The sequence below is a fragment of the Salmo trutta genome, chromosome 3, assembly GCF_901001165.1.
Source record: "Salmo trutta chromosome 3, fSalTru1.1, whole genome shotgun sequence".
Lineage (NCBI taxonomy): Eukaryota > Metazoa > Chordata > Actinopteri > Salmoniformes > Salmonidae > Salmo > Salmo trutta.
The window spans coordinates 62,382,330-62,406,496 of record NC_042959.1 but is presented as its reverse complement, the minus strand read 5'-3'; the positions used below and the strand labels follow the sequence as shown (position 1 = coordinate 62,406,496).

Genomic DNA, 24,167 nt, shown 5'->3' with positions numbered 1-24,167 from the left:
GCAGGGAGAACACTTTGTTATTGTTTTAACTGCTGATTGTTGCTTTAAGTATGAATCTAAATTAATAGAAGTATTTCAGGAGGGTGAAAAAGTTATTCTGGGGGAGAAAGGTTTTTAACATTTGAGCCAATGACTATGGCTTGTCTTCTCAAAACGACATGCATGTTATCAATTTGTGTGAGCTGACGTGTGTAGAGTTCAACACTCATGTGGACATGACATCACAGGGGCAGAAACAGAAACCCACTCACTGGCTTCCTTGTCAGTCTGCTCCCCCTTCGCTCTCTCACACACAGGCACACAGTTACAGGACACACAGAACACTGTCTTGTGCACTCCTACGGTTTACATAGTACCTTGTCTGTTTCGCTAGCTCTACCACAGAGTCATTGGGGACAGATTACCTTGGACAAAGCACCAGGGACCCAGAGCCTTAGACCTCTCCTTTCCTCTAGTCTCCTTAGTAGGACCAGGCTGAAAATGGGCAAGGCACTCTGTATCATGGTTCCCGTGAAAGGAATGTTTGGTAAGTGGCTCTACATGTGGTCATATTATCAAGAAATTATCTGTCGATAAGTAACTGCATGCTAAGGTTACGGTTAGGGTTAGAATAAGGGTTTGGCTAAGGGTTAGGGTAAGGGGTACGTTTAAGGATAGGATAAGGCTTAAGGTTAATAAATAGTTAGTTGACATGTGTCACGTCCTGACCCTTGTAAGAGGTCATTTGCCATAGTAGTGGTCAGGGCGTGACAGGTGGTTGTGTTGGGTGGTTTTGGGTTTTCTGTTATATGTGGGTTTTTTCTAGTATTCTATTTCTATGTTTTGTTTTCCATGTTTTGGCCAGGTATGGTTTCCAATCAGAGGCAGGTGTCTTTCGTTGTCTCTGATTGGAAGCCATACTGAGGCAGCCTGTTTTCCTTTGGGGTTTGTGGGTAGTTGTTTTCCGTTTTGTATGCGTACCTGACGGAACTGTTGGCTGTCGTTTTGTTATTTTGTTGAAGTGTTTTCATGAATAAAAGAAATATGAGCACTTTACACGCACAACTTAGGGTTGTGCCAGCCCTAAGTGCCAGACCTCCAAGGCCCAGTGTACCCTGTGCCTGCTCCGCGCCCTCTCCCTCCAGTGCGCCACCACAGCCCAGTACGTCCTGTGCCTGCTCCGCGCACTCTTCCTCCAGTATGCCTCCATAGCCCAGTACGGCCGGTGCCTGCTTTGAGCACGCGGTCCTCAGTGCGTCTCCCCAGTCTGGTGAGACCGGTTCCAGGTGGTTGTGTTGGGTGGTTTTGGGTTTTCTGTTATATGTGGGGTTTTTCTAGTATTCTATTTCTATGTTTTATTTTTCATGTTTTGGCCGGGTATGGTTTCAAATCAGAGGCAGATGTCTTTCATTGTCTCTGATTGGAAGCCATACTGAGGCAGCCTGTTTTTCTTTGGGGTTTGTGGGTAGTTGTTTTCTGTTTTCTATACGTACCTGACGGAACTGTTGGCTGTCGTTTTGTTATTTTGTTGAAGTGTTATCATGAATAAAAGAAATATGAGCACTTTACACGCTGCGCCTTGGTCCCCTTTCAACGACCCCTGTGACAACATGTTACTGATCAAGTGTTACCCTTGACCGTTATGTTTTCAAGTAACTGAGTTGACCTGTTTTTAAATTGGAATCATACTGATAATAGAGTTTCTCTACACAACATAATATGCATCATAGGAATAACAGGACTGTGGTTGGGAAGTCAGAGGCTTTAAAGAGGCATCCCTAGTTGTAAATGATGTGGTTAAGTGTATGGATAAAAGTCAACATTGTGCTGTCCTCTTCATTGACCTGTCAAAGGCTTTCGATATTGTTGATCACTCACTGTTAATTCAGAGGAATTCCTCAATTGGCCTAGACCAGGCTGCATGTAACTGGTTTAAAAATTACTTGACAGACAGAACTCAATGCATATCTACTGATGGTGTTAAATCAGGTTTCCTGGATATTATGAAAGGGGTCCCGCAGGGGTATATTCTGTGTCCTGTACTTTTTACCATTTACATTAACAATATCTGCTTGTCTGTAAAAAATTGTAACCTGATCTTGTATGCCGATGATACTGTTGTGTATGCTATTGCCCCCATGGTTGACCAGGCTCTATCTGAACTGCAGTCTGCCTTCATTATATAACAGAACAACTTTATTGACCTGAAATTAGTACTGAATCCAGGTAAAACTAAGAATATGTTGTTCTCTAGAGTGCATGAAAGTAAGTCTGATGATTTAAGCATAATGTACTTTGGATGGTTTCCATATTGATCGTGTCTGTGCTTACAAATATCTGGACATCTGATAGATGAAAAGCTAACTTTTATAAAGCATATTAATGAGTTATACTGAACAAAAATCTAAAAGCAACATGCAACAATTTCAACAACTTTGCTGAGTTAGTTCATATAAGGAAATCAGTCAAATGAAATAAATTCATTAGGCTCTAATATATGGATTTCAAATGCCTGGGCAGGGATTCAGCCATGGGTGGGCCTGGAAGGGCATAAGCCCACCCACTTGTGAGCCAGCTCCATCCACTAGGGAGCCAGGCCCAGCCAATCAGAATTCGTTTTTCCCCACAAAAGGGCTTTATTACAGACCAAAATACTCCTCAGTTTCATCAGCTGTCCGGGTGTCTGGTCTCAGACGATCCCGTTGGTGAAGAAGCCAAATGTGGAGGTCCTGGGCTGGTGTGGTTACACGTGGTCTTCGGTTGTGAGGCCGGTTGGACATACATCCAAATTCTATGAAATGACGTTGGAGGCAGCTTATGGTAGAGAAATTAACATACAATTATCTGGCAACAGCTCTGGTGGACATTCCTGCAGTCAGCATGCCAATTGCACGCTCCCTCAAAACTTGAGGCATCTTTGACAAAACCGCACACTTTAGAGTGGCCTTTTATTATCCCCAGCACAAGGTGCACCTGTGTAATGATCATGTTGTTAATCAGCTTCTTGATATGCCACACCTGTCAGGTGGATCGATTATCTTGGCTCGGAGAAATGCTCACTCACAGGGATGTAAACACATTTGTGCACCAAATTTGAGAAAAATAAGCTTTTCTGTGCATATGGAACATTTCTGGGACCTTCTATTTCAGCTCATGAAACATGGGACCAACACTTTACATGTTGCGTAAACATTTTTGTTCAGTATAGTTAAGAAGCTGAGGATAGAAATAGGCTTCTTCTATAGAAATAGGTCCTGCCTCTCGCTAAATAGTAGAAAGCAGATTATTCAGTCAACGTTGCTATCGGTCCTAGACTACGGTGACTACACGAACGCAGCTACCACTTCGCTAACGCCATTGGATGCAGTTTGTCATAATGTACTGCGCTTTATTACTGGTGACAATTTTATTATAAATCACGGCATTCTCTACTGAAAAGTTGGTTGGCCCTCTTTGATGTCACGTAGGTTGAAACATTGCTATGGTTTCATTTATATAGCCCTTTGACAAAAAGTCCCACTGTAACAAACTTAATTACTCAGCTTTAGACATAGAAGTTACCACAACCGGTCTCAAGGATGGCTAACTCTGGAAATTCCTTTGGTCTGTACTGAGTTAGGTAAATCAGCGTTTAGTTTTATTTGTGGAACAATCTTCAAAATGTTCTTAAATGTGATGTTTTGGTGACACTTGGGCAATTCAGAAAGCCGATTGAGGACCTTATTACTGATTGTGTTTGTTTTTTGTAACTGCTTGTGTTTATATTTTGATGTGTGTGTTTTGGCTCATCTTTAAAAGATAACTTTGGTTTCAGTACGACTCTGATAAAATAAAGGTTAATTAAGTAAATAAGTCAGCAGTAAATATTTTCTAAAGGACACATACAGTAGGAGCACTTTTCTAAAGGACATGTGTCTAGTGTTAGAATTCGTTTTACTTAACAAATTAAAATGATAGTTGAAATAAAGTCTCTGTGTTGACTTTTTGAAGTGTTTGTTTGTGCGAGTTGGTGTGTGTAAGCTGGGGGTGAATTTACAAGAAATGTACCCAAAAAGAAGAAGTGTCCTTATTACAGAGTTTTCACCTGCATTGGAGTCATTCAAGAGATAATATCCAGTACATGTTCTGTTATCTGCTTTAGTACGTGAATTACCAAAATCCACGTTCTGACTATGGTCAGTAAGCAAAATGCTCTCTCTCTCCAGACTGTGGCCAGTGCTATCAGATAGATATGGGGACATTGGTGGGCATCATCGCCTGTGACATCATCCTGACCCTCCTCATCGCTCTCGCAGTGTTCTGTTTTGCTTCATTGCGGAAGAAGAGGAGTCAACAGGAATCCAGACTGGAGGGTGAGGGGTGTGTGTGTGTGTGTGACTCTGTGTGTGTGACTCTGTGTGTGTGACTGTGTTTGTGTGTGTGCTTGCATGCATCCTCCACTCATCCCTAACCCCTCCTGTTTGCCATCTCTCCTCAGGTAAAGGGAAAACACTCACAGCATCAAAAAGGAAGACAGTAGAAATCATAGAGTCTCCCTACCAGGTACAGAGGCACTAACCATTGTAGAGCACAGTCCTCAAAGCATACAGAATATACATTCATATGGAGTTACTGTTCATGTCTGGTGTGAAACACTTATGATTCCTTCCCTGTTGAATTGTTTTATTTTTGCCTGTCCTGTTGTAGGAGCTGCATGGAATTCAGTCAGACGTGTACAGTGATCTCCAACAGTTTCGGAAATGAGACTACTTTTTTGAACGGACTGCATGTATCTTGCTGCCTGGTGCTTAAATCTGACAAGGACTGAAATTTGCACATCTGGGATTTATATTTATATTCATCTCCTTACTGTTTGTTATCTTTCAACTTTTGTGTGTCTGTCTAATTGTAAAGCTAATAGAATAGCATAAGACACATTCAAGAGATATTGTATATATTTGACATAAATAGACCTGTTTACGTTTGTTTAATAGGATACCTTTTATAGTGTTGTTTTTTATCATTTACATGCAATTACATTGCATTATACATCTGTAATTTCTGTTGATTAATGGGTTTATTTTATTCTATATTTCATAAGCACATCATTTGTATATTGCCAGAAACAGTTCATGGAAGCACCATTAATATTGCCCACAGGATGTTGGTGGCACCTTAATTGGGGAGGACTGGCTCATGGTAAAGGCTGAAGCCGGGTAGGTGGAATGATATCAAACACATGGTTTCTATGGGTTTGATGACATTCCATTTGCTCCTTTCCAGCCAATTTTATGAGCCGTCCTCCCCTCAGCAGCCTCCACTGATATTGCCTATTATTAATATTAGTTATATGATCTGAAAAACTATTAGTCAACTGGGATGAAAACCTTCCAGAAGATATTTTAAGTTGAGTTTCTGTCTGCTCCTTGTTAGTCATAAGATGGAGTCCCTTACTCACTATAAACACCATGGTTGTGGTCAATTCATAATAATGTGAAGATAAAAAAAGACTCTACATCCTCTTTGAAAATAATAAGAAATGAATATGAATGGGACTATTAATAATTGCCTATGCCTGGAATGTGTTAGCCCGGCCGATGTGGGGACTTTAGGTGTTAAATAAATAAAATCAAACGATTTTGGAGCCCAGTGCTGTTAATTGTATTGGTGAGGTTGCTACATATCAAATAGATTGTTCATTGCTTTTATTCACAACTAAAGTATGTCTCCATTTCTAAAATAAACATTAACAAAACTTTTTTACACCTACTTCAGATGTGTTTAAATCTTGAATGAATTGCATCTTTCTAATACTGACATGTGAGGTAGGATGTATAATCAAGTAACATATCTAATCAAAACAAAGACACCACTGTTAGTCACATGTTTGCCCTTACTGTAGGGTTGGTGAGTTGTAAACAATGGATCGCATGTCTGCAGTGGGAAATTGATTGCGCTGCCACATTTGACTGCGCAGTCACTGGAAAGAGGGTAAAATGTCACTTAATAGATTAATAGACCAGGCTGGTCTCATAGACTAGACACCACATAGTAAACAAAAATCTGGGACACTGAAATTAGTATGTTAAGTTTGGTATGGTTACAAAAATATAACACAAATGTCTAGCAAACCACAGACAACTTTAGCATTTCAGCTAATTAGCAACTTTGCGACGACTTACTACCTTTTATCTACTTTGCAACTATTTAACATGTTAGCTAACCCTTCCCCTAACCTTAACCCTTTTAGCTAACCCTTCCCCTAACCCTAACCCTAACCTTAACCCTTTAACCTAAATAATAACCCTAATCTTAACCAGTGGTGTATTGCTATTTTGTTAGGTGAGGGAGCGCAAAAATAACGTTTTTTCCTCAATCAAAGTTTGTACTGACAGATGTAGCCAATTTAATATGTTTAAAATGCATCCTCCAATTGCAACATCTGGCTATGTCCACACATTTTGTTTCACAAACATTTTCTATTTTTAATACCATCAAACAGGCATAGGCTACCTAATTTCAAAATAGGCCATCATCAATGTCAATCGTGAATGATAATTCTTCATGTTTTACTGGTGAAAAGTCAAAACTGCTTCTTCATGCCAATCAAACAACAGTTTCATGGGAGTATGCATTTATATCTTCTTGAATTACTGTTTCTAATTGAATTAGAGCCGATGGTGCTAACAAACTATTAGCCTTTCTTGTATTTTGTTTCAATCAAAGTATATATCCTGCCTAGTGACAAACTCTGTTGAGTTTTGACACATGATCATTTTTTGGGGGACTATTCAGCTTCAGCTAACCATCCTAATATCTCATTAGAGATGAGGAGGTGCTTCAAGTGTAACAGTGACATTATAGGCCTACCATGCTATAGTATTATATTCTCTTCTGTTATGTAAAATGCAAGTGATCTTGCTAGACATTGATTCAGCATTGATCTAACTACTAAACGAGCACCATTTTGAGGAGTAATAATCTTTTATTTGTAATAATAATAATATTAAGTGATGAGTATGACCATTACGCGTAGGCAACAGATCTTGATGAGATGTCATTTTAAGCGATTGGAGCACCCTTCGTGCTGTTGAAAGGACAGCGCAGGATCGCACAATTATGTTAAAGAAGTTTAACCAACTTGTGGTGCTGGAGGATAGCTGAAGGAAAGCTCAGCGTTTTGGCCAGTTCAGGAACAAACAACAATAATCCTTCAGTAGGCCTGTAGCCTAATAGGCCTGTGACTATGTGTTATAGCTATTTGTAGGCTATAGCCTAATGTAAATACAAATACGTAGTGGTCACATATTGTTCTGGGTCGACTGAGCAAGGGGGGTCCGTTGAGTTTCATGAACATCGAGGCAGACACTTTTTTCAATATTCTGATTGGCCAAAGTGCTCAAGCATCCGACAGGCCTCTGCAGTGCACACACGTAGCCTACTGTTGGTCATAATTATTGACTACGCCACAGAGAAGACATGGAAGAAACCACCATTTACCTACCACTAAGCTGTTAAATAGTACCAGTCAAAAGTTTGGACACGTCTACTCATTCAAGGGTTTTTATTTATTTTTACTATTTTCTACATTCTGAAATAACACATATGGAATCATGTACTAACCAAAAAATATATTTAAAATGTTAGATTCTTCAAAGAAGCCACCCTTTGCCTTGTTGACAGCTTTGCACCCTCTTGGCATTCTCTCAACCAGCTTCATGGAAAATGCTTTTCCAACAGTCTTGAAGGAGTTCCCACATATGCTGAGCACTTGTTGGCTGCTTTTCCTTCACTTTTCCTTCACAACCATCTCAGTTGGGATGAGGTCGGGTGATTGTGGAGGTCAGGTCATCTGATGCAGCACTCCATTACTCTCCTTCGTCAAATAGCCCTTACATAGCCTGAAGGTGTGTTTTTGGGTCATTGTCCTGTTGAAAAACAAATGATAGTCCCACTATGCGCAAACCAGATGGGATGGCATATCGCTGCAGAATGCTGTGGTAGCCATGCTGGTTAAGTGTGCCTTGAATTCTAAATAAATCACTGACAGTGTCACCAGCAAAGCACCCCCACACCATCACACCTCTTCCTCCATGCGTCACAATAGGAACCACACATGAGGAGATCATCTGTTCAACTGCTCTGTGTCTCACAAAGACACAGCGTTTGGAACCAAAAATCTCAAATTTGAACTCATCAGACTAAAGGACAGATTTCTACCTGTTCTGATGTCCATTGCTCGTGTTTCTGGCCCAAGCAAGTCTCTTCTTATTATTGGTGTCCTTTAGTAAGGGTTTCTTTGCAGAAATTCGACCATAAAGGCCTGATTCACTCAGTCTCTTCTGAACAGTTGATGTTGTGATGTGTCTGTTACTTGACCTCTGTGAAGCATTTATTCGGGCTTCAATCTGAGGTGCAGTTAACTCTAATGAACTTATCCTCTGCAACAGAGGTAACTTTGGGTCTTCCTTTCCTATGGCGGTCCTCATGAGAGACAGTTTCATCATAGCGCTTGATGGTTTTTGCAAGTGTACTTGAAGAAACTTTCAAAGTTCTTGAAATGTTCCATATTGACTGACCTTCATGTCGTAGAGTAATGATGGACTGTCGTTTCTCTTCGCTTTTTTGATCTGTTCTTGCCATAATATGGACTTGGTATGTTACCAAATAGGGCTATCTTCTGCAGGCACACCTGTTAATTGAAATTATTTCCAGATGACTACCTCATGAAGCTGGTTGAGAGAATGCCAAGAGTTTGCAACGCTGTCATCAAGGCAAAGGGTGGCTACTTTGAAGAATCTCAAATATCAAATATATTTTTATTTGTTTAACATTGTTTTTGGTTACTACATGGTTCTATATATGTCATTTCATAGTTTTGATGTCTTCACTATTATTCTACAATGTGAGAAATTGTTAAAATAAAGAAAAACACTTGAATGAGTAGTTGTGTCCAAACTTTTGACTGGTACTGTATATATTTATTTGGTTTGTAATGGAATTTTATCAGGAATTAAATCAAGTTCACTTAGAATTTATCAGAACACATTTTCCAGAAATATTTTTACCAGCTCCAAGTATTCTCAAATTGCAAAAAAAAGTGAGGGAGCACCTCTCCTTTGCACTCTGGCAGCACTACATCCCTAACCTTAACCCTTAACCCTAACCCTTAGCCTGGCTTATGTTAGCCACCTAGCTAACTTTATCTACACCAAATAGGAATTCGTAACATAAGTATTGCAAATTCGTAGCATATTGTACAAAAAAGCAATTTGTAACATATGATACCAATTGTAATTCGTAACATATCATAAGAAATGGATGATGGACAACCACAAATCAATACATACCATACCAAACCTAATTTACTAATTTGAATTTCCCAAATTTTCATTTACTTTGTTACGTCTACCCCTGAGTCCAGGTTGCATAGTCAGAGCAAAGGCGGGTTGTTGAGGAGAGCTGGGCAGGAGCATGATTCGCCAGGGTTAGAGGTGATGGCCAGAGACTCAAGACTCCCGCCTTGTCTTCAATCTTTCCTAGGTTGGGTCAGCCTCAAAAACAAATTCCGCGACCTGCGTCTTCATAATAAAAGACACCGATTGCCCGGCGTGCCGACTGACTTGCCTGGCTGCTCTGTGAGAAGAGGACAAGGGCACCTGGCGAGGTGGGTCTTCGGTGATCTATTAGTCATGATGATGTTGATGCTGATCGTTGCTCTCAAGCCTTCTGTTCACTCGTATACATTTTCACTCTCTGGTTGAATTTGACTTTGTAGGGCTTGTGCTGAGACATGTTAACAGTTGCGTTTGCATTGAGAGTCATCCTCACCGCTTTACCAGGTAACTGCATAACACAACTGATTGCATCTATGTTACTGGCACTTTATTAAATGGCACTTCAGTAGCATATAGCCTATGTTCTAAAATCACTCTGTTCTGTGCTTATATTTCTAAAGTTACCCAGGTGTCCTTACATTGCACACAGGTTATTTATATGGTATTGATCTGTGAGACAGGCAGTCAGCAGCAGGCAGCACATGAGGACACCCTGCACACATTATTGGCTTCATCAGTATTGTTTGTGGTTTCTTCCAGGCTCTGGGGGTTGCAAGTGGACCGTGTCCTTCACCCGAAGAGAGATCTGTGTCTGGGCTGGGGCCACTGTCACTCTCCCCTGTTGGTATGACTACCCACAAGGACACACTGTCAGGAGGGTGATGTGGTTCAGGGTCTCTGGCTGGAGGGAGTTTGCCCACCACTCTGACTCCAGCTTGGTTAGCATGTCTTACAGAGGAAGGACAAAGTATACAGGCAGCCATAAAAGCTGTGGGATCCAGATCACCAATGTGAAGCTTGGCGATGCTGGACAGTACCACTTCAGGTTTGAGACAGACCACCCACAGGGACGACGTCTCGCTCTCTGTCACAGGTCAGTCATCTAACCTGCAACCTGCATATCAAAACACATTTTGGTTCAATTGATTTTGTCTCTATACGTTCCATGTTAATCTGTGCTTGAAATGCATTCATTGTAGCATGTTGTGGAGCATTTCTGTTGACATTTACCGCGTTCACTGTGATGCATGCTTCTCCGAACCACGATTATTCCAGGACATACTGTAATGGAAATTATATGATTAAAGGTTTGACTAAATGATTTCACTCAGAAACCATATAACCTGTTGAAATGTATTAGGTAATTATAAGGCTATAATAATATGTTAAAAACTGTAATCGAATACTGTGTGTGAGTAGATGGGTTAATTAAGACTAAGACAATGTTACCACTTCAAAATGAGCAGGGCAGAGTTGATAAGACGACCTTGTGAAAGTAACAGGAGAAGAAGCCTCCCTAAGTTAGCGAGAGAAACAACATCCTGGGAACGGCTTAGTTGGCAGGAGATTAGAAGACAGGTGGCAAGGTTGATAAGGAATGTATGTGTACTGTGGAAAAATACAGCCGCCTAAAGCGGGGTGGAGTTCTCTTCTGATGTGTGTGTGTGTGTGTGTGTGTGTGTGTGTGTGTGTGTGTGTGTGTGTGTGTGTGTGTGTGTGTGTGTGTGTGTGTGTGTGTTTGTGTATGTTTGTGTGTGTGTGTGTTAATATAAAAGGCTTTGTACATTGTAAGGATTTCAGAGCTCTCATAAATAAACGTTTTGACCATTGTGGGTTGGTTCTCCGTCTGCGTCATTTAACCGGAAATTTACACACTCTGGGGGGACAGACTGAGTAGTTTAATTGAAGTTCGGTTTAAGAACATTGATAACTTAATTCCCGTAATACATACACATACAACAACTGTATTTACACACAGCTGTTCAGGCTATATCAACGCCTTACGTCAAAGCACAGAGGAATATAATGTTAGGTAAATAAAGCAGAGTCATATTCGTTGAATGCTGTCCCAGAATCCTCTATGTCTGTGTTGTTCCCAGAGCTCCAGGTTCAGGTCCATCCTGCGAGGACAGCCAACATGTTTGGGTCAGGAGAGACAGTGTACCTGGGCTGTATGGCCAGAGGCTGTGTTGCAGAAGGGAGGAGTCTTGCTCTCTACAGGAACGGCATCAACTTGGGATCACCTGAGAAGTGGCTGACCATCTACAACTTTGACAGGCAGCACGCTTGTACCTACACTTGTCGCCCAATCTCCCCACAGAATGTCCAGTCTCCGCCGCTGGGCGTGGCTCTGGGACGTGAGTAGTGTTTATGTTACTCAGTAACTACTGAATTTTAATTTGACATTTGAATTTTTGTAACCTTATAGGGTTCAGTTAGTATTTACTTTCTATCCCTCTCTCTCTCTCCTATTCCTCTCCTCTCCAACTTCCTATTTCCTTTTCTTCTTTCCATTCTCTTCCCCTCTCTCTCTCCCCCCCCTTCGCTCTCCCCAAATCTCCCTCCCCCTACAGTGATTGAGGTGAGTCCCATGGGTGTGGTAGTGGAGGGGATCTCTGTGACTATGACCTGCAGCGACAGTGGAGAGCTATGCCTGGTTCAAGGACAGGGAGAGTGGCAGCATTCCAGACAGCTTCAGACCCCAGCTCCACCTGAAGAGGGTGTCCCACACAGATCGAGTACTTTTGTGTGAAACGCAACCCACTTGGTACAGAGAGGTCCAAACCTGTCCTGGTCAACATCACATGTAAGGGCCTGGCTGTTGGTGTCTATAAATGTCTATACATTATTATTATTACATTTGGTGTCTAACATTGACCTTTGATCATGACTCTCAGTCCCATTGCATTATACAGTTGAAGATGGAAGTTTACATATACTTAGGTTGGAGTCATTAAAACTTGTTTTTCAGCCACTCCACAAATTTCTTGTTAACAAACTATAGTTTTGGCAAGTTGGTTAGGACATTTACTTTGTGCACGACACAAGTAATTCTTCCAACAATTGTTTATAGACAGTTTATTTCACTTATAATTCACTGTATCACAACTCCAGTGGGTCAGACGTTTACATACACTAAGTTGACTGTGTAATTTAAACAGCTTGGAAAATTGCAGAAAAGTATGTCATGGCTTTAGAAGCTTCTGATAAGCTAATTGACATCATTTGAGTCAATTGGAGGTGTACCTGTGGATATATTTCAAGGCCGACCTTCAAATTAAGTGCTTCTTTGCTTGACATCATGGGAAAATCAAAAGAAATCAGCCAAGACATCAGAAAAACAATTGTAGACCTCCAAACGTCTGGTTCATCCTTGGGAGCATTTTCCAAATGCCTGAAGGTACCGTGTTCATCTGTACAAACAATAGTACGCAAGTATAAACACCATGGGACCACGCAGCCATCATACCGCTCAGGAAGGAGACGCATTCTGTCTCCTAGAGATGAACGTACTTTGGTGCGAAAAGTGCAAATCAATCCTAGAACAACAGCAAAGGCCTTTGTGAAGATGCTGGAGGAAACAGGTACAAAAGTATCAATATCCACAGTAAAACGAGTCCTATAGCGACATAATCTGAAAGGCCACTCAGCAAGGAAGAAGCCACTGCTCCAAAATCGCCATAAAAAAGCCAGACTACGGTTTGCCAATGCACATGGGGACAAAGATCGCACTTTTTGGAGAAATGTCCTCTGGTCTGATGAAACAAAAATAGAACTGTTTGGCCATAATGACCATCGTTATTTTATTAGGAAAAAAGGGGGAGGCTTGAAAGCCGAAGAACACCATTCCAACCGTGAAGCACGGGGGTGGCAGCATCATGTTTTGGGGGTGCTTTGCTGCAGGAGGGACTGGTGCACTTCACAAAATAGATGGCATCATGAGGACGGAAAATTATGTGGATATATTGAAGCAACATCTCAAGACATCAGTTAGGAAGTTAAAGCTTGGTCACAAATGGGTCTTCCAAATGGACAATGACCCCAAGCATACTTCCAAAGTTGTGGCAAAATGGCTTAAGGACAACAAAGTAAAGATATTGGAGTGGCCATCACAAAGCCCTGACCTCAATCCAATAGAAAATGTGTGGGCAGAACTGAAAAAGTGTGTGCGAGCAAGGAGACCTACAAACCTGACTCAGTTACACCAGCTCTGTCAGGAGGAATCGGCCAAAATTCACCCAACTTATTGTGGAACGCTAACCGAGACGTTTGACCCAAGTTAAACAATTTAAAGGCAATGCTACCAATTACTAATTTCATACATTTTTCTCTGTACTGGTCCCCCCTGGGAATCAAACCCACAACCCTGACATTGCAAACACCATGCTCTACCAACTGAGCCGCACGGGACACTATCCCTAAGAACTAAGTAATGTTCATATAATGGCTGGCTGTCCACTGTTCAGAATTGTTCTCTGGACTGAGCAGATATAACACTGTTTATTTTGTATTTTTTTATTTCACCTTTATTTAAACAGGAAGGCCAGTTAAGAACAAGTTATCATTTACAACTGCGACCTGGCCAAGATAAAGCAAAGCAGTGTGACAAAAACAACAACACAGAGTTACACATGGGATAAACAAACGTACAGTCAATAACACAATAGAAAGTCTATGTACAGTGTGTGCAAATGTAGTAAGATTAGGTAGGTAAGGCAATAAATAGGCCATAGAGGCAAAATAATTACAATTTAGCATTAACACTGGAGTGATAGATGTGCAGATGATGATGTGCAAGTAGAGATACTGGGGTGCAAAAGAACAAAAAATATAAATAACAATGTGGGGATGAGGTAGTTGGGTGCGCTATTTACAGACGGGCTCTGTACAGGTACAGTGATTGTGAAGCTGCTCTGACAGCTGATGCTTAAAGTTAGAGAGGGAGATATAAGTCTCCAGCTTTAGTGATTTTAGCATTTCGTTCCAGTCATTGGCAGCAGAGAACTGGAAGGAAAGGCGGCCAAAGCGGGTGATGGCTTTGGAGATGACCAGTGAAATATACCTGCTGGAGTGCGTCCTACGGGTGGGTGTTGCTATGGTGACCAGTGAGCTGAGATAAGGAGGGGCTTTATCTAGTAAAGATTTATAGATGACCTGGAGCCAGTGGGTTTGGCAGCGAATATGTAGCGAGGGTCAGCCAACGAGAGCATACAGGTCGCAGTGGTGGGTAGTGTATGGGGCTTTGGTGACAAAACGGATGGCACCGTGATAGACTACATCAAATTTGCTGAGTAGAGTGTTGGAGGCTATTTTGTAAATGACATCGCCAAAGTCAAGGATCAGTAGAATAGTCAGTTTTACGAGGGTATGTTTGGCAGCATGAGTGAAGGAGGCTTTGTTGTGAAATAGGAAGCCGATTCTAGATTTAATTAAGGATTGGAGATCTTTAATGTGAGTCTGGAAGGAGAGTTTACAGTCTAACCAGACACCTAGGTATTTGTAGTTGTCCACATATTCTAAGTCAGAACCATCCAGAGTAGTGATGCTAGTCGGGCGGGCGGCTGCGGGCAGCAATCAGTTGAGAGCATGGATTTAGTTTACTAGCATTTCAAAGCAGTTGGAGGCATTGGAAGGAGTGTTGTATGGCATTGAAGCTCGTTTGGAGGTTTGTTAACACAGTGTCCAAAGAAGGGCCAGATGTATATAGAATGGTGTCGTCTGCGTAGAGGTGGATCAGAGAATCACCAGCAGCAAGAGCGACATCATTGATATATACAGAGAAAAGAGTCGGCCTGAGAATTGAACCCTGAGGCACCCCCATAGAGACTGCCAGAGGTCCGGACAACAGGCCCTCCGATTTGACACCCTGAACTCTATCTGAGAAGTAGTTGGTGAACAAGGCGAGGCAGTCATTTGAGAAACCATGGCTAATGAGTCTGCCGATAAGAATGCGGTGATTGACAGAGTCGAAAGCCTTGGCCAGGTCGATGAAGACGGCTGCACAGTACTGTCTTTTATCGATGGCGGTTATGATATCGTTTAGGACCTTGAGTGTGGCTGGGGTGCACCCATGACCAGCTCGGAAACCAAATTGCATAGTGGCAAAGGTACGGTGGGATTCGAAATGGCCGGTGATCTGTTTGTTAACTTTTTAGAAAGGCAGGGCAGGTCTATAACAGTTTGGGTCTAGAGTGTCTCCCCCTTGGAAGAGGGGGATGACCGCGGCAGCTTTCCAATCTTTGGGGATCTCAGAGGATATAAAAGAGAGGTTGAACAGGCTTGTAATAGGGTTTGCAACAATTTTGGGGGATAATGTTAGGAAGAGAGGGTCCAGATTGTCTAGCCCAGCTGCTTTGTAGGGATCCAGATTTTGCAGCTCTTTCAGAACATCAGCTGTATGGATTTGGGTGAAGGAGAAGCGGGGGGGACTTGGGCAAGTTTCTGCAGGGGGTGCAGAGCTATTGGCCGGGGTAGTGGTAGCCAGGTGGAAAGCATGGCCAGCCGTAGAAAAATGCTTATTGAAATGATCGATTATCATAGATTTATTGGTGGTGACAGTGTTTCCTAGCCTCAGTGCAGTTGGAAGCTGGGAGGAGGTGCTCTTATTCTCCATGGACGTTACAGTGTCCCAAAACGTTTTGGAGGTAGTGCTACAGGATGCAAATTTCTGTTTGAAAAAGCTAGCCTTTGATTTCCTAAATGACTGTATGCATTGGTTCCTGACTTCCCTGAAAAGTTGTATATCGCGGGGGCTTTTCGATGCTAATGCAGTAAGCCACAGGATGTTTTTGTGCTGGTCAAGGGCATTCAAGTCTAGGGTGATCCAAGGGCTATATCTGTTCTTAGTTCTACATTTCTTGAATAGAGCATGCTTATTTAAGATGGTTAGGAAAGCACTTTTAAAGAGCAACCAGGCATCCTCTACTGACGGGATAAGGTCAATATCCTTCCAGGATACCCGGGCCAGGTGTTTTAGGGAGTGTTTGACAGTGATGAGGGGTGGTCGTTTGACCGTGGACCTATTACGGACACAGGCAATGAGGCAGTGAACGCTGAGATCCTGTTTGAAGACAGCATAGGTGTATTTAGAGGGCAAGTTGGTCAGGATGATATCTATGAGGGTGCCCATGGTTATGGATTTAGGGTTGTACCTGGTAGGTTCCTTGATAATTTACATTACATTACATTACATTTTTGTCATTTAGCAGACACTCTTATCCAGAGCGACTTACAGTAGTGAATGCATATATTTCATACTTTTTTTTCTTTTTTTTTCTTACTGGTCCCCCGTGGGAATCGAACCCTCAACCCTGGAGTTGCAAACACCATTGCTCTACCAACTGAGCCACACAGGACTTTTGTGTGAGATTGAGGGTGTCTAGCTTAAATTGTAGGAAGCTCGGGGTGTTAAGCATATCCCAGTTTAGATCACCTAACAGTACAAACTCTGAAGATAGATGGGGGGCAATCAATTCACATGGTGTCCAGGGCACAGCTGGGAGCTGAGGGGGGTCATTAACAAGCGGCAACGGTGAGAGACTTATTTCTGGAAAGGTGGATTTTTAAAAGTAGAAGCTCAAATTGTTTTGGCACAGACCTGGAAAGTATGACAGAACTCTGCAAGCTATCTCTGCAGTAGATTGCAACTCCGCCCCCTTTGGCAGTTCTATCTTGTCGGAAAATGTTGTAGTTTTGGTGGCCAACCTGTTGAGGACAGACGTTCCGCTAGCGGAACGCCTCGCCAATATCCAATGGTAGAGCGTGGCCCAAAATACAAAAACCTCAAAAATGAAATAATTTACATTTTTCAAACATACAACTATTTTACACCAATTTAAAAACAAGACTCTCATTAATCTAACCACAGTGTCCGATTTCAAAAAGGCTTTACAGCGAAAGCAAAACATTAGATTATGTTAGGAGAGTACATAGCCAAAAACAATCACACAGCCATTTTCCAAGCAAGCATATATGTCACAAAAACCCAAAACACAGCTAAATGAAGCACTAACCTTTGATGATCTTCGTCAGATGACACTCCTAGGACATTATGATGTACAATACATGCATGTTTTGTTCAATCAAGTTCATATTTATATCCAAAAACAGCTTTTTACATTGGCATGTGATGTTCAGAACATGCATTCCCACCCAAAACCTCCGGTGAATTTACTAAATTACTCATCATGAACGTTGACAAAATACATAACAATTATTTTAAGAATTATAGATACAGAACTCCTTTATGCAATCGCTATGTCAGATTTTAAAATAGCTTTTCGGCGAAAGCACATTTTGCAATATTCTGAGTACATAGCTCAGCCATCACGGCTAGCTATTTTGACACCCGCCAAGTTCGGGGCTCACTAAACTCAGAATTACTATTAGAAAAATTGTATTACCTTTGCTGATCTTCGTCAGAATGCCCTCCCAGGACTGCTACTTCCACAAGAAATTTTGTTTTTCTTCCAAATGATCGATAGTTATGTCCAAATACCTTCGTTTTGTTCGTGCGTTCAGGTCACTGTCCAAAGGGTAACGCGCGAGCGCATTTCGAGACAAAAAAAATCAAGATGTTCCTTTACCGTACATAAAAGCATGTCAAACGCTGTTTAAAATCTATTTTTATGGTATTTTTCTCGTAAAATAGCGATAATATTCCAACCGGACAATAGTGTATTCATTGAAAGAGGAAAGAAAAAACAGCATGGTCGCGGGACCGCGCATATCCAATCTCTTTGTCACCAGGCAGACCACTGACAAACTGAGCTACCATACTCTGCCCAGAGACAGGAGACGCCTCAATCCGCTTTCTGAAGGCTTTAGAGATTCAATGGAAGCCATAGAAAGTGCCACATAACCCCACAGATACTGTAGTTTCGATAGAGAACCAAAAGAAGAACTACAAATTCTCATACAGGCAACTTCCTGCTTGGAATCTTCTCAGGTTTTTGCCTGCCATATGAGTTCTGTTATACTCATAGACACCATTCAAACAGTTTTAGAAACTTCAGAGTGGTTTCTATCCACATCTACTAATAATATGCATATTCTAGTTTCTGGGCAAGAGTAGTAACCAGTTTAAATCGGGTACGTTTTTTTCATCCGGCCGTGAAAATACTGCCCCCTATCCACAACAGGTTTTAAGCCAGGATTCAGACACGGCTAGGACATCAGGGTTGGCGGAGTGTGCTAAAGCAGTGAAATAAACAAACTTAGGGAGGAGGCTTCTGATGTTAACCTCTCTAGGGTAGGTGGCACCAAATCGTCCCACCTACGTAACAGCCAGTGGAATCCTGTGGCGCGTTATTCAAATACCTTAGAAATGCTATTACTTCAATTTCTCAAACATATGACTATTTTACAACATTTTAAAGACAAGACTCTCGTTAATCTAACCACACTGTCCGATTTCAAAAAGGCTTTACAACGAAAGCAAAACATTAGATTATGTCAGCAGAGTACCCAGCCAGAAATAATCAGACACCCATTTTTCAAGCTAGCATATAATGTCACAAAAACCCAGAAGACAGCTAAATGCAGCACTAACCTTTGATGATTTTCATCAGATGACACACCTAGGACATTATGTTATTCAATACATGCATGTTTTGTTCAATCAAGTTCATATTTATATCAAAAAACAGCTTTTTACATTAGCATGTGACGTTCAGAACTAGCATACCCCCCGCAAACTTCCGGCGAATTTACTAACAATTTACTAAATTACTCACGATAAACGTTCACAAAAAGCATAACAAACATTATTTTAAGAATTATAGATACAGAACTCTATGCACTCGATATGTCCGATTTTAAAATAGCTTTTTGGTGAAAGCACATTTTGCAATATTCTGAGTAGATAGCAGGGCTAGCTATTTAGACACCCAGCAAGTTTAGCCTTCACCAAACTCCGATTTACTATTAGAAAAGTTTGATTACCTTTGGTGTTCTTCGTCAGAATGCACTCCCAGGACTTGTGGTGTGGGGGCTGTGCTTTGGCAAAGTGGGTGGGGTTCTCTCTCACTGTGGCCATCATGATCAGGTGACGCACTACACCTTTCGACACTATGATGGTCTATGGAAGGCAGGGGACCTCAGGAACATTGGCCAGAATCAGTGTTACTAGACACTTCATTTGATTGTGGGAATCAATATGTTGTATCTATCTGCCTTCTTCACAGCAAAAACATGCACAGAGTAGACTAGTAATATCCAGAGGAAAACAAGAAGGTACTTGACTCTTCCTCTTCCAAGCATTGACATCAATATAGCCTAACCATTATGTGATTAAATAATATATAGAAAAATGATTAACAAAGACTTGTCGTTGGTTGTATTTGTATGGAATAACAGAGGCCATCGGTGAGAGCTGACAGCCTGTTCTACGAGTCAGTCCAGCAGACCCTTCAGCTGAGGACTGGCAAGATGTCCGACATCCCGGGACGTTAAACAACAACTCCCACTCTACACCACTAGATGGAGACACCATGGTCGTCCACTTGTAATAATCAGGTCATGCCATTAGAATACCTCATGATTAGATTCCCATCTTCTTTTGAAAGATCAAAGGTAACAATATGTACCTACACTTTAATGACACTGCACCTACCATGTAAATACATCAGGAGGAGTTACAACCCCATCATTCGGCCCCATTTTAAACCCAGGTTTGGGTTCTCTCTGTTGAAGTGACATCAACCCTTCTTCAGTCCTCTCATAGGAATCCCCCTATGTTCTCTGTGTTTGATAGGAGGAGTCAGAGGTGTATGATAGTGCCCATCCCTCCACCCTGCACAGAGGCAGACAGCATCCTCAACTATATCACCGTGCATTACTCCAGGATCCCCAGGAAACCAGCCATGCTCCATCTCTCACTTCCTCATCGTCCTCATCCTCTTTCTCCTCCTACCCTCTCCCCTTGATTTTCCTCTCTTCTCTTCTTCTTTCCCCCTCTCTCTCCTTTCTACTCACCATTCTCCTCCTCTCCTCTCCCTTGTATACTTTCTCCTCCCTCTTCTTCTTTCTCCTCCTACCTTCTCCCTTCCTCCTCATGCTTATCCTCTCTGTCTTATCCTTCTCTCTTCCTCTTTCTGACATACAGACCAGTGACATTACCTGTCCCTCCCTCTTTTCTTTCCCAGTCTGGACCAGATTCAAGTTACAAATATACCACTGGATGGTGATAAAGAGCCAAAAGATATTGCCAATGTTGTTTACACAGTCCTGGCCAGACCACACCAGTAGTGGTGCAGGTAAATTAGGACATCTTTTGATGTCACTAATTTATCTCAGCTAATATATGAACAGAGAGTTATATACACCTCACAATCTAATTAAATAATTTGCAATAAGTTCAAGTTTGACCATAGAGACAAACATATTCTAAATGTGAATTCAGTGACACACCTCCATTAACTTCCTATTTTTTTCCACATATCTCCCAGATGAGAACTGTAGTGTCCTTTGCTCAGTTTATCAGTTGAGTGACATCGCCAGAAGGATCTCTACCATCTACCCCTGAACTGCGTCTCAGCAGGACTGCTCACTCTAAGCCAATTTACTGTTTTATCTAAATTACTACAAAGTTTAATTTACTAGGAATAGTTCAAGTAGGTACCTGTAATTCATTTGGCATTATAAGTGGCATTATAACTCATTTATTAGCATTTAACATTTTACTAGTAGTGGCCAGATTATTAAATATTCCGATAGCAGAATCATCCTAAAAATTCAACCTTTTCACCTTCAGAAGGAAGTAATTTTGGGCATTTTCTCTCTGGGTTCTCTCTATCTCCTCCATAAGATATCATTAAAATGTAACATACTTTACAAATGAAGTTTGGTATGCATCATCCCTGATGCTAGTCTTATGGAGGATATGTGTAAATGTGTTACTGATCATATCTGATGTTTAGGGTATGGTTGGTATGTCCCAAATTGCTTGTTGAAATAGTTTGTTGTCAAATAAAAGCATTTAAATGAAGAAAAAATGACTAGATGTATTAAGGAAATATTTATCAGGTTGACACTTACCCTGTTTATTCCGCTGTATCATGTTGTGGATGTCAGTACTGAGTTATTGGTAAATTATTAACATACGAACTATGTACTATTACTCATAACAGATGAACACGGAAATAATGCAGAGGTCAGAGGGGATATTTTATATTGTTCTAATGTCATTGCTGTGTTATCCCGATGGTGAAATTATTTCTGAAATGATTAACCTCAAAGGATAGGGCTGTATCTCATCTGAGATTACAGAGTAACTCATTCATCTATTGAATAATACAGAAGAGGCCATGATATGGTCAACTGAGTCTGCACCAGAATGTGTACAGTATTACCCTAGGTGTCTCAGAGGGAGATGGGATATGCAAAAAACACATTTTTAATTCACAAGTGTATAATACACACTTGTATGTGTGTGAAATAGGACAAAGACAAGCACCCAACGCATTATTATTATTATCTCTTCAACATACTGAATGTCTCTAAATCACTAAATCTATTCCCTGCTTACATAGAAAAGTTAGATGACCTTCCCTGTCAACCTTCAGTCTCAACTTCTGTATTCTGCTTGTGAAATTATTATCACATTAGTCCATGGCATTTGCATGGTCATTTGCTGACCAGTCTCATTCTGTGGACATGCTCTGCAGATAGGTGAGGGATCCTGTTTCTCTCTGTAAAGTGTCATGTGTTTCCTTTCATGCAGTTGATTTGTATGTTTACCAATGTTAATAATGTAGAATAAGATTTATATTAAGAAATTAAAGCACAGTTCAGTTTATTTCATGTTTGGTGAGGATAAAAAACAGGTGTATCCCAGTTGTGCTGTCTTATTGACAGCAGGGTTGGGCTCAATTTCATTTTAATTCCACTATATTCCAAATTGTCCTCATTGAAAAGCCTTGAAGATAATTGGAATTGGAATTTCAGTGTACTTCTTGAATTGAAATGGAATTGACCCCAACCCTGATTGACAGAGACAGTTACACCATATTTAAATTAAAACAATGTTGATGCTGCCACCATCATGCTTCACCATAGGGATGGTGCAAGGTTTTCTCCAGTCTTTTTGATGACTGGCTTTGTTACTGTCTAATGCTGTATAATTCCCTCAACCTGTGGTGTTGCAGTTGTTGGTGTTGCAGTTTGATGCGATGTGGCCCTTAGAAACAACCAGTGTGATTACTCTCAAGTTTCCAGGTGAATAGAATAAATATTTGTTTGATACTCTTTCTGTGGATGCCAGTATTCCGTTATGAATAAATTAATGATATAAAATGTATATGGCTCATTAGAGATAAACAAGGAACTGATTTGATATTGGTCTAATGTTATTGTTGTGTTACCTTGATGGTGAAATGTATTAAATGATTAACCTCAAAGGAAAGTCATATTATCTGAGATTACAGAGTAACACACTCTTTACATCAACAAAAATACAGAAGTGACTGTCAGGTGTCAGTGTGCAGTGGTAGGACGGAGTCAGGCGCAGGACACAGAACTGAGTAAAAGATGTACTTTACTCGAAAAGAAACAACAATAATTTCCACGCAGGGAAAAACACACCAGCGCACAGAAGTCTAGAACACTAAACAAAGAACAAACACGCACAAAACCATGTGGGAACCAGAGGGTTAAATAGGGAATAAATTATAACATAATGGGAACCAGGTGTGTACAATCAAGACAAAACAAATGGAAAAAGAAACGTAGATCGGTGGTAGCTAGAAAGCCGGTGACGTCGACCGCGGAAAGCCACCCGAACAAGGAGAGGCACCAACTTTGCGGAAGTCATGACAGTGACTGATAGCCTGTTTGTGCACCAGCATGGGAGGGCACACATAGCAATGCTATATTATATTTTCTTACATTTAAATGGCAAATGGGTACTGTACGTATGAGTGGTGAAGACAAGTGTGATAACTGTTTTTTGTTTTGTTGTTTGTGGGAGTAATTGGAAGATGACATTCAACAATACAACACCATAGCTCTCTGTGCCTTAAGAGGGTCATCAGGGGTGTTTGGATGCACTTATGCCTACCCTCAGACCAGACTATTACAAATACCTTCTTGAAGTTCTGGAGTCAAAAGTGGGACAACTATCTTTGTCTGGCCCAGGAATACAGAGGGTGTGTAGAATACCTTGGAAATAGAAAGCACAACTGCACCTTGAGAATGAATAACCTAATTAGTAGTGATGCAACACAATGCTACTTCAGATTTGAGACGGTTAATGAAAAAAAAGACGACTGCATGGAACAGTACAACATCAGTTTGACTAACTCTGACAGGTCATTTTCATACCAGAAGTAAAGCCCACTCTCATAACACTACTTTTTTATTTTTATTGATGACTGTTTTTCTTTCTCCTCTCTAAAGGGCTGACAGCTGAAGTAAACCCCTCCACTGTGAGTGAGGGAGAGAAGGTGACACTAAGATGTGACACAACATGTACACTGAGTGACCATCCCACTATTGTCTGGTTCAGGGATGGACACTCAGTACACAACACAGAGTTCCTGGCCAACATTGAGGATTCTGATAGATACCAATGTGCTGTTTAAGGTCAAGATCTTCTCTCCTCTGCTCCAGTGTCTCTTGATTTCCAATGTGAGTTAATACCTGATCTAATTAACATGAGCGCATCATATTATTTGACTCATATTGGAGCAGCTATCTAAGTTCAAAACTCAGCACCAAGGATGTGCTGCTTCTGAAATGTGTTAACTTAAAAGCATTATATTCCAAAGAAAGGTCAATAAAAGGTCTGTTATTATTTTCTGTAAAGATAGTAGGATTTTGAAAGAAGTATGTAGATAACATAGTGTTCTCACATATAACAGCCCTTGTCTGTTT

The 24,167-nt window shown here is 41.1% G+C and overlaps 1 protein-coding gene across 1 annotated transcript; it reads left to right on the top strand.

Moving 5' to 3' along the window:
* The first annotated feature begins 256 nt into the window (after positions 1 to 256).
* Positions 257 to 4,866, top strand: LOC115182697 (TYRO protein tyrosine kinase-binding protein-like). The gene is made up of 4 exons (XM_029744201.1): positions 257 to 526; positions 4,185 to 4,331; positions 4,457 to 4,521; positions 4,666 to 4,866. Exons 1-4 carry the CDS (start codon positions 481 to 483, stop codon positions 4,720 to 4,722), a joined length of 315 nt encoding a protein of 104 aa, XP_029600061.1. The 5' UTR covers positions 257 to 480; the 3' UTR covers positions 4,723 to 4,866.
* The last annotated feature ends 19,301 nt before the right edge of the window (positions 4,867 to 24,167 follow it).